Below are 13,701 nucleotides of genomic sequence, written 5' to 3' on the forward strand. Positions count from 1 at the left end.
TTTTTTTTTTTTTTTTTTTTTTTTTTTTTTGCCGCTGCTGTTTTATGCTGTGACTGTCTTGTTCCCATGAGCAGTTTTCATCACTGTGAGCCCTCCGGCATCTCCAGCTTACAAAGCAACAGTTCCACTCTTCAGATGGGTCATGATGCTCAGTGGGCCATCACATCATTTTGATAAGAAAACAGTGGTGACTTTGAATCCTTGTAGGCTTTATTTTTGTAGATACGTTATCTTCTAAAATATTTGGGAAACTTTAATCATGCAGATGGCACGATTGCTTTGTAGCATCAGTACAGCTGATCTCTGTCCATATGTATATTCTGACTGTATTGTTTGTGTCCATCTTCTAGTACCTTACTGTGCATTTCCCAGGTGCTCTGATCATTTGGCCAGGAGACATCCAGCAACTTCCAGGATTCCAACTCTTCCACTGTAGAAACTTGAGGTTGCAACTCCATTTCATGTCCTACGTTTATATGCTGCCTTTCAAGATTTTATTCCAGCAGGTCTTTATCTCTCTCAGCAGTCTCTTCAGGAAACATGGGTCATTCTTTTTCTGGTCCTTTGGATTCTTTTCTTCCTAAAGAAATAAACCCATAAAATTTAATTTACTATTTTAATAAAATGCATCTCAAAATATTTGCTTTTCATTTTTCATCATATTAGAGTATTCCTAACATTTTGTATATTAGGATGGCAACTCTTGCATGCCATCTTAAAACTATGATCTATGATGATTATGATTTCTGATGAACAGGAAAGGCCAGTCTACTTGTGCTCAACATTTCATTTGTCGCTTTCACCCTGCGTCAGTGTACACAAGAGTTGAAACATCCATAAAATATATAGTTTTTACATGATTTAATTGAATATGTAAAACATTTTAGTGAAAGTATTCAACACCAAAAATAATTAGATTAATAATAATTTGTCTGATTCAACTGGTACCTTATTGTTTGCTACAAAACATAGTGTTTACTAAAGTAGGACTGCCATCTGCCTCATAAGTTTGTTTTCTCACCTCATTAAGAACTTTTAAATGCTATTGGTACAGTGTAGAGAAGAGGTGCCTGCATACAGCAGATTCTGGAGGGTGGTGGCCATACTTCCTCTGAGCCATGTGGCATGGTATAATGAATGATTCCTCACTTAGTGAAGAACCAGTTATTGAATATTTTTAGGACAGATATTACTCTCAGCACTCCACATATTTTACTTTATTCTCTTTACTTGATAACCCTACGACCTTGATGATTTCACCTCTGTCCAGAAATGAGGATACTAAGTCACAAAGAGGGAAGAGCCAGTGGTGACGCAGTAGTAATGGCTACATCTTGAACTCATCTCTTTTTAATTTAGTCACAAATTCATTTCTCTACTAATCATATGCTTAAGTAATACCAGCATGTAGCTTTTAAATAACTTCAAAGAGTCGATAACAGATTTTGAAGATAGATGGGGGGAAACTCTTTTTCAGTGGGGACAACAGAACATTCTTAAAGTACCGATGGAAGTACACTTAACTAACTTGCTATACGTGGATAGGAGAAATTAAGTTGGTACTTCATGGTATTAGTGTTGGTATAGTACACAGCCATAGGTTTTCCATCCTTGAAAACACCGCAATTTAAGGATGTTTGAAGACTGTGAGGGGACGGCACTGAACATGTGTACACTCTTTCTTGTCATTGCTCTTCAAACTGCACATCATTACAACTAAATATTATTTATTTTCCTGTCAGCATTTTAAGAAGTCCACATGCAATTTAGAACATATAGGAGGATATGTGTAGGTTATATACAGAAACTCCATCACTTTCTGTAAGGAATGTTAAGCATTGGCTGAGTTTTGTGTGTGAGGAGATTTACCCACCATTCACCATGAATGGTCGTGTACAACAATACATAACATGGGAAAAGTTGGTGGGAAAAAAAAAAAACATGCTTTTATCTCTGAGATTCTGCAGATTAAAATATTCTAAACTTTTCAAATTCTTAGTCCCAGGCTCTTTGCATCTTGCTCCTGTCTCACATTATTTGTGTACTTTGAATTTTATAATTCAAGTTGGAATGCCTAGGACTTCCTAATGTCCAGTGTATGCAAACTCACCTACTGCCAATGCTCCCATGTGTGTGTTGATCAAAACAACAATAATAAGAATATAATAATATATTATAACAATAATAAGAAAAATCCATCATCCACAAGCCAGCATGCTCATTGTTCAATGTCCCAGATTGGTTAGGATTTTCAAGCAGATTCAAATGGGCTTTCTGACTTTGTAGCCAGGGCAAGAGAGCTTCCCTTTGAGAGGAAATGACATCCTCCTAACAGAGATGATGGATATTTGGTTCACAGGAAACAACCCACGCTTACCTTGCTTGTGCAGTTCACTAGTGTCTGTGTGCCTTGGGAAACTGTTAGTAAGTGGATATTGAATTCTTCACTGATATTCATTTTAAGAAACTGATTCAACTTGCGAGCAGCACGATTTAAAAAAGCAGCTTCCTATTGGAAAAGAAATCAAAAGGGCTGGGTAAGAGTTTTTAGTTTGTCAATTAACAGAAAGCTAGAGCCTGTCCCTTAGTAAAGCCCCGCCTCCACCCCAGCTTTCTATTCTGGTTAATCACGTGACTGACAAGTAACAGGAATGAAACTGCTTGGCTCTGAGGAATCAGAACATGAAGTGCCTACACTTTGGTTTAATGATTATCTGGCTTTTAAATAGTCGTTTCTCCACTACGTACATGTGGCTTTATTGTTTGTGGGTGAGCACATTGCAAGACTATATACTTTTAACAGGATAACCAAAGAAGAAGGCTGCTGGAGACACGAGCGAGGAAAGGTATGTACGGGTTGTCTTGCTACCATTTTTGAAAATTAGAGTTCTGGAAGAATAGCTGATAGTAATATAAAAAAGGAGAAAGAAAAAGAAAAGCCGTGTAACCTAAACCATAGGCTTTTCTGATAAATTAGTTAATAAATGAAAAGAATTGATGGTTTTGTGATACTGTGGTGTTAATAGCTATGTTTTGTGGGAAGAATATTAAAGAGCATCTCTTTTTCTTTGGGGAAAATTACAAACTTAAAAGTTTTTTTCCATTATAATTGACCAACTAGAGTTGATTTGTGCATAAACTTCAGCAAATACTAAAACAAAAATTTCAAGTTGTCTAAAACTAGTGACTTGGTGTGTGTGTTTGTGTGTGTGTGAGTGTGTGCATTGCAATCACTTTAACAAGACCTTCATACATTTTTTTTGGTGGAGGAGACATTTGTTCCTTAATATTCAGCTTTTAGTATTTTCAAGGTAAAAAACAAGAAAGTAGAAGATCAAATTATTTACTTTTTAATCTATCATAGAGAGGATATTGGTAAAATTAACATACAATAGACCACAGTATAATATGATAGATGAATAATAATCCTGTCATTAAGATAAAAAGATTGTGGCATTTATTTCATTATCTAACCAAGTCTGTGTAAAATCAAGCTCATATGATAAATTCCAAATTATCATTACCTTTGCATCATCACATGGATGTTTTTTAAAAAAGTTTGGTTCTTTATTTGGGCAATTGTTACCATTTCCTGTCATTTTGTCCTGTAATAAATAATATAAAACAATATGGTTAACACTGAGGATGTCCCTAGCATAGTTGCAAAATGACATTTTAATATCAGGTATTAATATGAACACTTTATGGAAGGTAAATTTGCCTGATTCTACTAACAAGGCATAAGAATAGTGTTCTTTACATGAAAAATAAGGAAACATGTACAGGATCACCTCAAATAAGATTCAGAAACTTTTAAGAACAAGTTGAACTAGCTCTGTCCAACAAACTAGCAATACCAGGCGCTTGTACTTTTCCAAGACTCCAGACAGCTTTAGTTGGGTTGATATTGTGGGAACAGTAAACAGAGCAAGGACAAGATATTAATAAATGGCTTGTGATGTTCGTCTGCTACTCAGGAAAGTGTAGATTGTTCTTATTGCTTGCACAAAGATGAGAGCTTTGCTGGCTTCAAAATACATGTTTTACTCTTTTACCCATAAACAGTTGTGCCTGAATGATGGAGGAAGGACATTGGTTAATTATAATAAAGAAACTGCCTTGGCCCATTTTATTGGTTAGAACATAGGTGGGTGGAGTAAACAGAAGAGAATGCTGGGAGAAAGAAGCTTAGTTGAGGAGTCGCCATGGTTCTCCCACTCCAGAAAGACACAGCTTAAGATCCTGCCTGGTAAGCCACCTCGTGGGCTACACAGAATATTAGAAATGGGTTAGAACAATATGTAAGAGCTAACCAATAAGAGGCTGGAACTAATGGGTCAGGCAGTGTTTAAAAGAATACAGTTTCCGTGTAATTATTTCGGGTATAAGCTAGACATGCGGGCGGCCGGGTGCAGGGGACGCAGCCCCGCCGCTCCTATCACTACACCTGGACACATAATTGTTTAAAGATTCTGCACTTAGTGATGACCCTTGTTCAAAGTTTTCTCCACACCCTGAATTGAAGCTAATTAGGGAATAGTGACCTTGTTTCCTGTGGTATTTGGTGCATGGGTCACTCCTTCTTAGAGCATAGAAACGTCTCACCTTTGGAAAAGCATGCTTTGGAGATGTGTCTGTGCCAGCCATGCAGTATGTAGTTCATGCTCTAAACATGACAGTTGCAAGACATGTAATTCCTAAAACTATCCTCGAATTATAGATAAACATAGTAAGAACTTATTTGTTTATTAAGTCATTTTTCTGTCACCTTTTATTTAATCACAAGAATAACATCAAATTGTATATACAGTTTTCTTTGGTTACACATAAAAAATCTCATATGAAATACATCACCCAGTTAAATTCTTGAAGCATTGTAGCAAATTTCATTACAGTATTTTTGAATTCTTTTTGGTTAGGCCAATGCTCTGGAAAACTAATACAATTCAGCTTTGTATGCCTGCAAAAGAGGATGCTGTACTGACTGAATTGCTTGCCACAAGTTTGACCAAGAACTATGGCACTATACTTTTAACATGGGCATATAAGATGTCAGAGCTGCCTTCTAAAGCTGTTAATCAAGGCCATCAAGAGTTTTAGTATTCAGGCATCTGTACTGATCTGGCCTTGGGGTCCTGCAGGACATATCCTCAGCTGTAGCCACTAAGAGTACCTTCTGTGTACATTCGTTATGTTTCTTTTGTTGTTGTTGTTTTGATTTTTTTGGTTTAATGTGTGTGTGTGTGTGTGTGTATCTTTTGCTGTCCTGGAACTAGCTCTTGTAGACAAGGCCTCGAACTCACAGAGATCCACCTGCCTCTGCCTCCCAAGTTCTGGGTTTAAAGGTGGGCCACCACTGCCTGGCTCATTATTTTCCCTTTTAAAAGGTAGACCTTAATCCTATCTGGAAAAGCCAAAAAAAAAAAGGGGGGGGGACCTCTTCTCTCTCTCTGTCCACCTCCCCCTCTCTCTGCCTCTTCCCTTCTGATCTTGTATCCACAGAGGTCGGTCTCCCCTCCCCCCTTTTCCCATTCACTTTCCCCCATTAAAAAAAATCCATCCACCTGAGCTCTGTCATGTGGCATCTTTCACTTTCCCACCGCGTTTTAAAATAAACAACAAAGAGCAGTTCTGAGTATGAATCCATAGCAAAAGAAAACAGTTCCTTTCTCGTGATTTAGCAAGTACCAACATAATAGATTCTTATAGGCATTTTGGTTCATTTCAACATTATTCCACGTTTATATTAAATTTGGAAAACCCATAACAGATGTGTCAAAACATTGTGAGCTATTGTTTGAATTTGTTCCTAGAAAAGGTCTTTGATTTCATTAGGTTATACCTTTCAGTTTTATTTCTATTACTTGTTTAATCCTCTTGTCTTAATTACTTTTTGTTGTGAAGAGACACCAGGATCAACACAGCTCATTTAAAAGACAGTATTTAAGTGAGGGGCCTGGTACAGTTTGAGAGATTTAGACTATGACTACCATGACAGAAAGCAGACAGACAGGGCAATTGGAGTAGTGACTGCAAGCCTCACATCCTCATCCACAGGAAGCAGGCAGAAACTAGGCCTGGCGTGGTACTTGAAACCTCAAAGCCCTCCCTCACCTCTCCAACAAAGCCACAGCTTCTAATTTTTCCCAAATTATTCCACCAACTGAGAACTAAATATTCAAATATATGAGCCCATGGGCTGGTCTCATTTAAACCACCATATTCCACTCCCCGGTCCCCATAGGCTTGCAGCCACCTCATAATGTTAATCCAGTCCAACTTCAAAAGTCTCCATCGTCTATGAGCCTCAGGACTTTTAACATTCAAAGTCCTGAATCTCTTTGAGACTTAAGGCAATTTCTTAATTGTAAAACCCTGTAAAAGCAAAAATCAAAATACTGATCACATACTTCCAACAACAGCGGCACAAAATATACATTACCAGAGCACAAGGGAGGAACAGGAACATATTAATGAACCACTGGACCAAAGAAGGTCTGAAACCCACGGGGCAAACTCCAAATTCTGTATCTCTCTGCCCAACGTCAAAGGGCTGAATAGATAGCTCTTCCTATCTCCCACACCTTCCAGCTTTGCTGACTGAAAACACCCTTATCTTTCCTGGGCTGGTTCCACAGCCCGTGTTGCTTCTGCTCATGACAAGTACCCCAGGCCATAGCTTCTCCAGCATTTTGGCATCTCCATCACAACCCAAGCTTCACCTTCACGGCTTAGTGCAATGACTTCTCTGGGCCTCTGTGCATGGACACCCTCGCCACATGCCTCACCTGAACAGCTTTTCTAAACCACGGAGGCAGATTCCATAACCCCTTTCCGGTATTTTTCTTGACTAAAGCCAGAAGAACTACTGTTTGCTAGGGTTGGAATCTGACTGTAAAGCCAGAAGTTCTCCTACTTGCTGGCATTGGAACCTGGCTCCTCCTCGAATTACATTTGCATAAACCTTCCCTTATTGTTCAGCCAAGGAAATTCTTGCAGGATTAGCTGGGAGGGGTCTTGCCTGGAGGTTACCCCTCTCTTTATTCTGTTCAGCATCGGGCCTTTAAGCTTCTCATCTGCTTGAGCCCCAATACTAAATTTTTTGGTTCCATTTTCCTCCTCAAACTGTGAATTTTGTATTTCTCTTAGCAGTGTTCTCTTCTCTTTGCTGTAGATATGCGTGAGTGATCACTTGGCACGGTTGGTGCTACGCCATCTTGAAATCTCCTCTGCCAATGCTATTAATTTAAAATTCTTCAGTTTAGCCTCAGGTGGATTTTTTTTTTGACAAGGGCAGAAAGCATCTATAGTCTTTGCCAAAATATCAACAAGAATGATCTTTAGTGCAACTGGTGTTCTCTGAAATTCCTTGAGCAATGTCCACATAGTTCAAATTGTCCTCAGTTCTACTGTCTTCCATATTTTTACCACAATGGCCTATTAAACCCCACTTAAACATTTAACTGACTTTTCTTGTCCAAAGTCTCACTGTTATCAATCTTCCGAACAACAGCATGGTCAGGCCTGGTATACCTTTATTTACAAACACTGATCATAGCATATACCCTCTATATAATTTTAAAAGTGTATTTATTCTTTAATTACTTTGCTTTATGTGCTTTTCTACAAAATATTACATATGATTATTTAATGAGGCTCTAATTTCCAATTTATAATTTAGTCTTTATTTTCCCCTGAAAATCTAAGGAGCTCAACATTCTTCCAATATTTGCTTCTCTAATATTGTATTAATCTGGGCTCATTTTATGTTAGTTTCTTAAAGAATGTTAAGAAGAAAAACTTTAGCATTTTCTACTGCTTTTCTGGGTAATCTATTTGTTCAGTGTGCATGTAAGAGAGTACATTTGTGTTCTCACAACAGCATGCGTCTTTCCTGTCAGCCATGAGACCAGAGACTGAACTCATGTCTGTAGGCCTGTACAGAAGTACCTTTACACAGTGAGCCATCTCATTGGCCCTAATCTTTTTACTTAAATTCTTCCAGTCTACTTTGCTTATGTATTGTGTTTGTTCTTCATTTTTGGAAGAATCAATAAATAGTACTTCGGACTTTCTATGTGGATGCTAAAGCTGATTAGATCATTTTTCAACTAATACTTAGAAGTGCCTCCCACTTCATGGGGGAATGGGCCCACTTCCTGTGGCTGCTGTAGCAAATTACGAGAAGCATGTTGATTCAAAAAAAGAAAGAAAGAAAGAAAGAAAGAAAGAAAGAAAGAAAGAAAGAAAGAATTGCTGTCACATTCCTAGAAATAAGAAATTTAAAATCAAAGTATTGGCTGAAGGGTCTAAGGGAGGATCCATACTCTGGCTCTTCTATCTATTGCTGGCTGCCAGCATCCCTAGAATTCCTGCCTTATATTTGTGTCTGTCTCTGGTGTCTCAGCTTTCTGTTTTATAAGAACATAGCAGAGTTCCTCTGATTTGTCCAGTATAATTGCTCCATGTCAAATCTTTGATTTAATTACATTTTCAAGGACTCCTTTACCATAAATTTCCAGGGACTAGAATTTGGTATGTGTGAATGACATAATTTATTGCAGGGAAATATATTTTTTGCTCATAAATATTGGATTTGACCTAAATACTGAATCTTCAGTTGTAGACATAAACAGATTAGACCAGTGAACACTTCAGTCTTGACATTGGCCTCTTCTGATTTTTCTGTATGCAGACAAGCATCAGGAAGCAGCTGGTTCATGATCTATCACTGCATAATAAATTTCAGTAAAGGTAGCATAAATAAAAAAAATCTTTGTGATTTCTGAAGGTTAGAATTTGGCAGAGCCTTCTAATCTACATCTTCTGTCGGCCTTACCTGTAGTCATCATGTTTTGACTAATGAGTATTTACTCTCAAGGTGCTAGTTTATTTATAATAGGAGCTCTTGGGGTTTTACCACAAGAGCCTTTCTTTGGGCCTTCTTGAGTCCTTAAACATGGTGTCTGGATTTCCTTCAGTGTTTAACATTCAAAAGAAAGACATTTTCTATACTTTCTGATTCCGTTTTAGAAATCACACACTGTCTTTTCCACTTTATTTCATTGGCTCAAATGGAATCGTTAATTCTATTCTATATTCAGGAAGAAGGAATTGAACTCTATTTCAAAGATTTTGTAGCCATGTGCGAAGACAACCATATTCTTCTATATCATGACTCAGAATGAATTACTTGGAAACGATGGATCACAGAGTACATCTCTGAGTGTCAGCAATGATTGGTATATGTCTTTGTTAAGTAGTAAAAGCTACTGTTAGACATCAGTTAACTGACCGAAACCAAAGGGAGTGAAGAGAAAGGTTGTCAGCAGACCAGATGCTTTGTTAGCCAATTGTATTTTCCAGCATAGACTAGTCCTTTTGGTTCTTCTTTCTAGGAGAGAATTGCAGTAGTGATTCCACCTATTCCTCATGACCACATGCATCTGTTGCTTCGTTGCTTCCAGTCAGTACTTAAGTGCCTGTTTGCTGCTTCATTGTGTTTGCTTTCTGCGACTGGTCTTCGGGATACAAAGTATTTACAAAGAAATGGAAGACTCAATATTAAGCTTTTTTTCTAGTTTTTGGAAATTTGTTTTCTACAAAAAGATTCTTATTTTCAGATCACTATCATCACAACCTAACCATGGAAAAATCTTAGTCCATCAAAAGTCTCCTGGGAAAGAGCCTATAAAATGTTGAGCTCCTGTTCCCTGTATGAAATTTGTAAAGTTGTATGTTGTTTGCAGAATCCTGTTGCAGTTGGTACAAAATTTTTAGCTTAGCAGACTATATTTTGAGTTGGCACTTAGTTGATAATTTAAAAGAAAAATCACTTGTCTCTAATCAAATACTTGGTGTGCACCTACTATGCACCATTTAGTAGTAGAGATACAACTATAGTAAAAATTATATATGGTTTCTCCTTTCAATGTATTATTGTGTGGTGGTAGAAACAGACCTGATAGCCACAATTAATTTTCAACTTCGTAGTTATAAAGTTATGAAAAAATGGTATTACCCTAGTTGGTTTTGTCATTGTTAACATGACATAAGCTGAGACATGAAACCTAAATAGAGAGTTGAGAAATGCCTCCTTTATTTTTGTCTACAGGACTTGTCTCTAGGGCATTTTAATGATTAATGTTTGATGTGGAAGGACCTAGCTCAATCTGGGTGGTTCCAACCCTTGGCAGGAGATCTTTGCATTTATAAAAAAGCAAACTGAGCAAGTCACAGGGAGAAAGCCAGAAAGAAGCATTTCTCTATGGTCTCTGCTTAAGTTCCTGTTTTCAAGTTTCTGTCTTCAGTTCCTGCCCCAATTCCCCTTTCTCGATAAATTACAACTGTAAACTGAAACAAGCTTTTCTGCCCCAAGTTGCTTTTAGTCATGGAATTTATTATTGCAATAGGCAAGTGCCATGAGCGCCTACAGACCAGTTGTACTTAGGAACCCCATTGAGGCTTGTCTAGGACTGGGCATTCAACCAAGTGCCATACTACAAGTTGCCTAGGGATAAAGGGGTAGAGGGATGCAAAACCTAGAAAACAATGATTACAATTAGCTCCCTCTGGAGTGAAAGTGGCATAGCAATAGATGGCTGAATAAAAACAAATCAAAATAAGGTAACATATCTGGTACATAAGAGATGCAGCATTCTAAAAAAGAACATGTTCAATCCAAAGGTTTCTCTTTTTTTAAAAAAAGATTCATTTGTTTATTATGTATACAACATTCTGCCTCCATGTATGTCCGCACACCAGAGGAGGGCGCCAGATCTCATTACAGATGGTTGAGAGCCACCATGTGGTTGCTGGGAATTGAACTCAGGACCTCTGGAAGAGCAGCCAGTGCTCTTAACTACTGAGCCATCTCTCCAGTCCAATCCAAAGGTTTCTTAAGAAACCTTTTCTAAGTCCTACAAGTAAAAGTCAACTGTAGAGTATATACTGGTTTGGACTGGAAGAGGTCAAGTATGTATTTCTTTGAGTATCAGATTTTATTTGTCATCTGTTATTGAATAATGTCTTGCAGGTATCTTTGCTACAGTTTTAATTGCTGTAATTAAACACCATGACCAAAACCAACTTGGGATGATGTCAAACTGAAGAACAGTTGTCAAACAGATAGGTACAAATCAAAGATAGTGAGTTAAAAGTAAAGCTAAGGAAATAGGTTGTTCTGATGATGCATCCCATACTGTAAATGCCAAATGAAGGTCATGTAGGCTTGTACGAATTTATCCATAAAAGGAAAAATGAGCTAATAAGGAGAGGAGAGTGCTAAAGATAATTGTGGAATAAATAAAAATAATAACATGTATTATAATCAATCTCAGATTTAAAATGAGAAAACTGACCATAAAGTAAATTAAATCCAAACTACCTAAGGAAAAAAAAATAGAGAACAAAAAGAATTAAATCAAGTAAAGAAGCAAAAGCAATACAATGCAGTACAGTATTTCAACAAATCATTTGGTGACAAGTAGATACCTTTCTCCCCAAATCAAAAGCTTAATCAACAAACCCCTAGCCATATTAAGAAATAAAAAGAATATGCAAATTATTAGTAACAGATTCAAAAGGCTACATTACTTAGAGCCAATTGGAATTAGAACTGTTATGAATAATTCTATGTCCACATATAACAGTTTAAATGAAATAAACAAGTAATTTGGATAAAATAATCTTGCAACACATATATAAAAGAGATTTGAATAAACTTTAGTTAATTTAAATATTATATAATTATTAATATTCTAGAATATACTGCGCTCAAGTTTTACTGATTATTCTTCCAAATCTTAAAGGAAAAATTCCATTAGTGGTCAGCCATGTCTTCTAGGTGAAAGAAGGAGTGGAATCTTTTCTAACTCATCAAACGATTAGCATTGCCATGTAATCTGAATAATCACCAAATAATTACCCAGATCTGAATAATCACACAAAACTTTATTAATTACAACACTGTTTTGCCAAAGGTAAAGGCATATTTCTAGGTAGATCTTACATCTTAAATTAATGCATTTCTATTAATCTGTGAATTGCCTTGATGCTGTGGTTTATAGGTAAGGTTCTAGTGTATTTCTCCTGCAGTAGCTACAAGGCTCCGATTTCCCACCTGGCCTTACTCTGCTAAGCTGTTGACCAAAACAGCTTTATTCATTAACCAATATAAGCAACACATAATCAGAAAGACATTCCACTGATGTGGGAGGGTCTTCTGTTTTGTGTCGATTTCATTGGTGAATAAAGAAACTGCCTTGGCCATTTGATAGGCCAGCCCTTAGGTGGGTGGAGTAGACAGAACAGAATGCTGTGAGGAAGGGGGAAGTGAGGCAATTGCCATGCCTCTACTCTCTGGGTCAGACGCAATGGAGCCAGCTGCTAGATCAGACATGCTGAATCTTTCCCGGTAAGCCACCACCTCATGGTGCTACACAGATTATTAGAAATGGGTTAAGCAAGATGTGAGAATTAGCCAATAAGAGGCTGAAACTAATGGGCCAGGCAATGTTTAAATGAATACAATTTGTGTGTTCTTATTTCAGATGTAAAGCTAGCCATGCGGGAGCTGGGTGGGACAAAAAGCAGACCTGCCAGCAGCTCATCACTACATCCCACATCATTACCATGATACAAAAATTATACAAAGATGTTGCAAGAAAACTATAGATTAAAATGCCTCATGAACCTAGATGCATACTTCTCAAGAAAACACTGGCATATTAAATCCTATAAAATATATGCCTATTCAAGTAATATTATCCTAACCAAGCAAAGATGATTTAGCATTTAAATACCAATTAATATAATTGATCATATCAACAGATTAATGAAAATTTTCATGATTGTGTTTACATATACAAAATAAGTGTTTATATAAAGTCCATTAGAAACTAAAAACACCTAAGGCTAGGAGAAATTTTCTCATTTTATGTGAGAGACATGAATATCTCTGACTTTTAGTATCTGAAACTATCCTAACACCAACACCCTGTGTGATGAATGACTGTGCTAGCAAATACCAGTCAAATATGATGTAAATATATTGTAACCTCCCTAAAATGAGATTTTATGGCCTATATCTTGAAAAGAAAATTTATATCTAGAAAACTGTTTAAAAACTTAGAAGATATGAAAAGAATAGTGAAGAGAGACATCTTATGTTCATAGAAAATTGTTTTAAAAACTCAGAAGATATTAAAAGAATAGTGAAGAAAGAGACATCTCATGTTCATACATGGAAAGACTGCTCAATGTTCAAACTACTTTACAAAGCCATTATAATCCAAGTTAAAATGCCACGGAATCCTTTTGAGAATTAAAAAAAAAAAAACAATTCTAATGTTTATGTTGAGAAGAAGGACTCTTCATAGCAAACAATATTGAAGAACAAAGCTCAAGAGCAGACATTGCCTCATCTGGAGACACACTAGAAAGACAATCATCATGATCCTGTGGCACAGAGAAAAGAGGAACAAGAAGGCCGAAGGGACACCCAACACCTTTTAGGTAGACCTATTTGAAACTAGTGAGCTGATTTGTGGCAGAAAAGAAAGGTAATAAACACAACATCACATTCCAACAAGTGGTTTAGGGTGACATTCTTACACCAAAAGAAGGGAGACACAAATATTATACCTTTTATAAAATCAAGTGAACCATGATGTGATAGAAAACACTAAAGTCCTCCTGGAC

The 13,701-nt window shown here is 37.0% G+C and overlaps 1 protein-coding gene and 1 long non-coding RNA gene across 11 annotated transcripts in view; one reads left to right on the forward strand and one right to left on the reverse strand.

Moving 5' to 3' along the window:
* Positions 1-32: 32 nt before the first annotated feature.
* Il7 (interleukin 7) overlaps positions 33-13,701 on the reverse strand; it is a 41,960-nt gene continuing 28,291 nt past the window's right edge. For all 3 annotated transcript variants that reach the window (XM_050161737.1, XM_050161735.1, XM_050161736.1), the window contains 3 exons: positions 3,525-3,605; positions 2,378-2,509; positions 33-580 (listed from right to left, as the gene is read on the reverse strand). In XM_050161737.1, the coding sequence (XP_050017694.1) occupies positions 473-580; positions 2,378-2,509; positions 3,525-3,599 (315 nt within the window). In that variant the 5' untranslated portion in view covers positions 3,600-3,605 and the 3' untranslated portion in view covers positions 33-472. The remainder of the gene's footprint in view (positions 581-2,377; positions 2,510-3,524; positions 3,606-13,701) is intronic.
* LOC126513380 (uncharacterized) overlaps positions 2,525-13,701 on the forward strand; it is a 71,023-nt gene continuing 59,846 nt past the window's right edge. For 4 of the 8 annotated variants that reach the window (XR_007595313.1, XR_007595309.1, XR_007595314.1 and 1 more), the window contains exon 1: positions 2,526-2,846. This is a non-coding gene — a long non-coding RNA (uncharacterized lncRNA). Of the gene's footprint in view, positions 2,847-13,701 lie in introns of all 8 variants that reach the window. The other 4 variants (XR_007595310.1, XR_007595316.1, XR_007595312.1 and 1 more) reach the window with 3 other exon arrangements.

This window comes from Alexandromys fortis, unplaced genomic scaffold (genome assembly GCF_014885135.2).
Source record: "Alexandromys fortis isolate MF-2015 unplaced genomic scaffold, M_Fortis_MF-2015_v1.1 scaffold_74, whole genome shotgun sequence".
Taxonomy (NCBI): domain Eukaryota; kingdom Metazoa; phylum Chordata; class Mammalia; order Rodentia; family Cricetidae; genus Alexandromys; species Alexandromys fortis.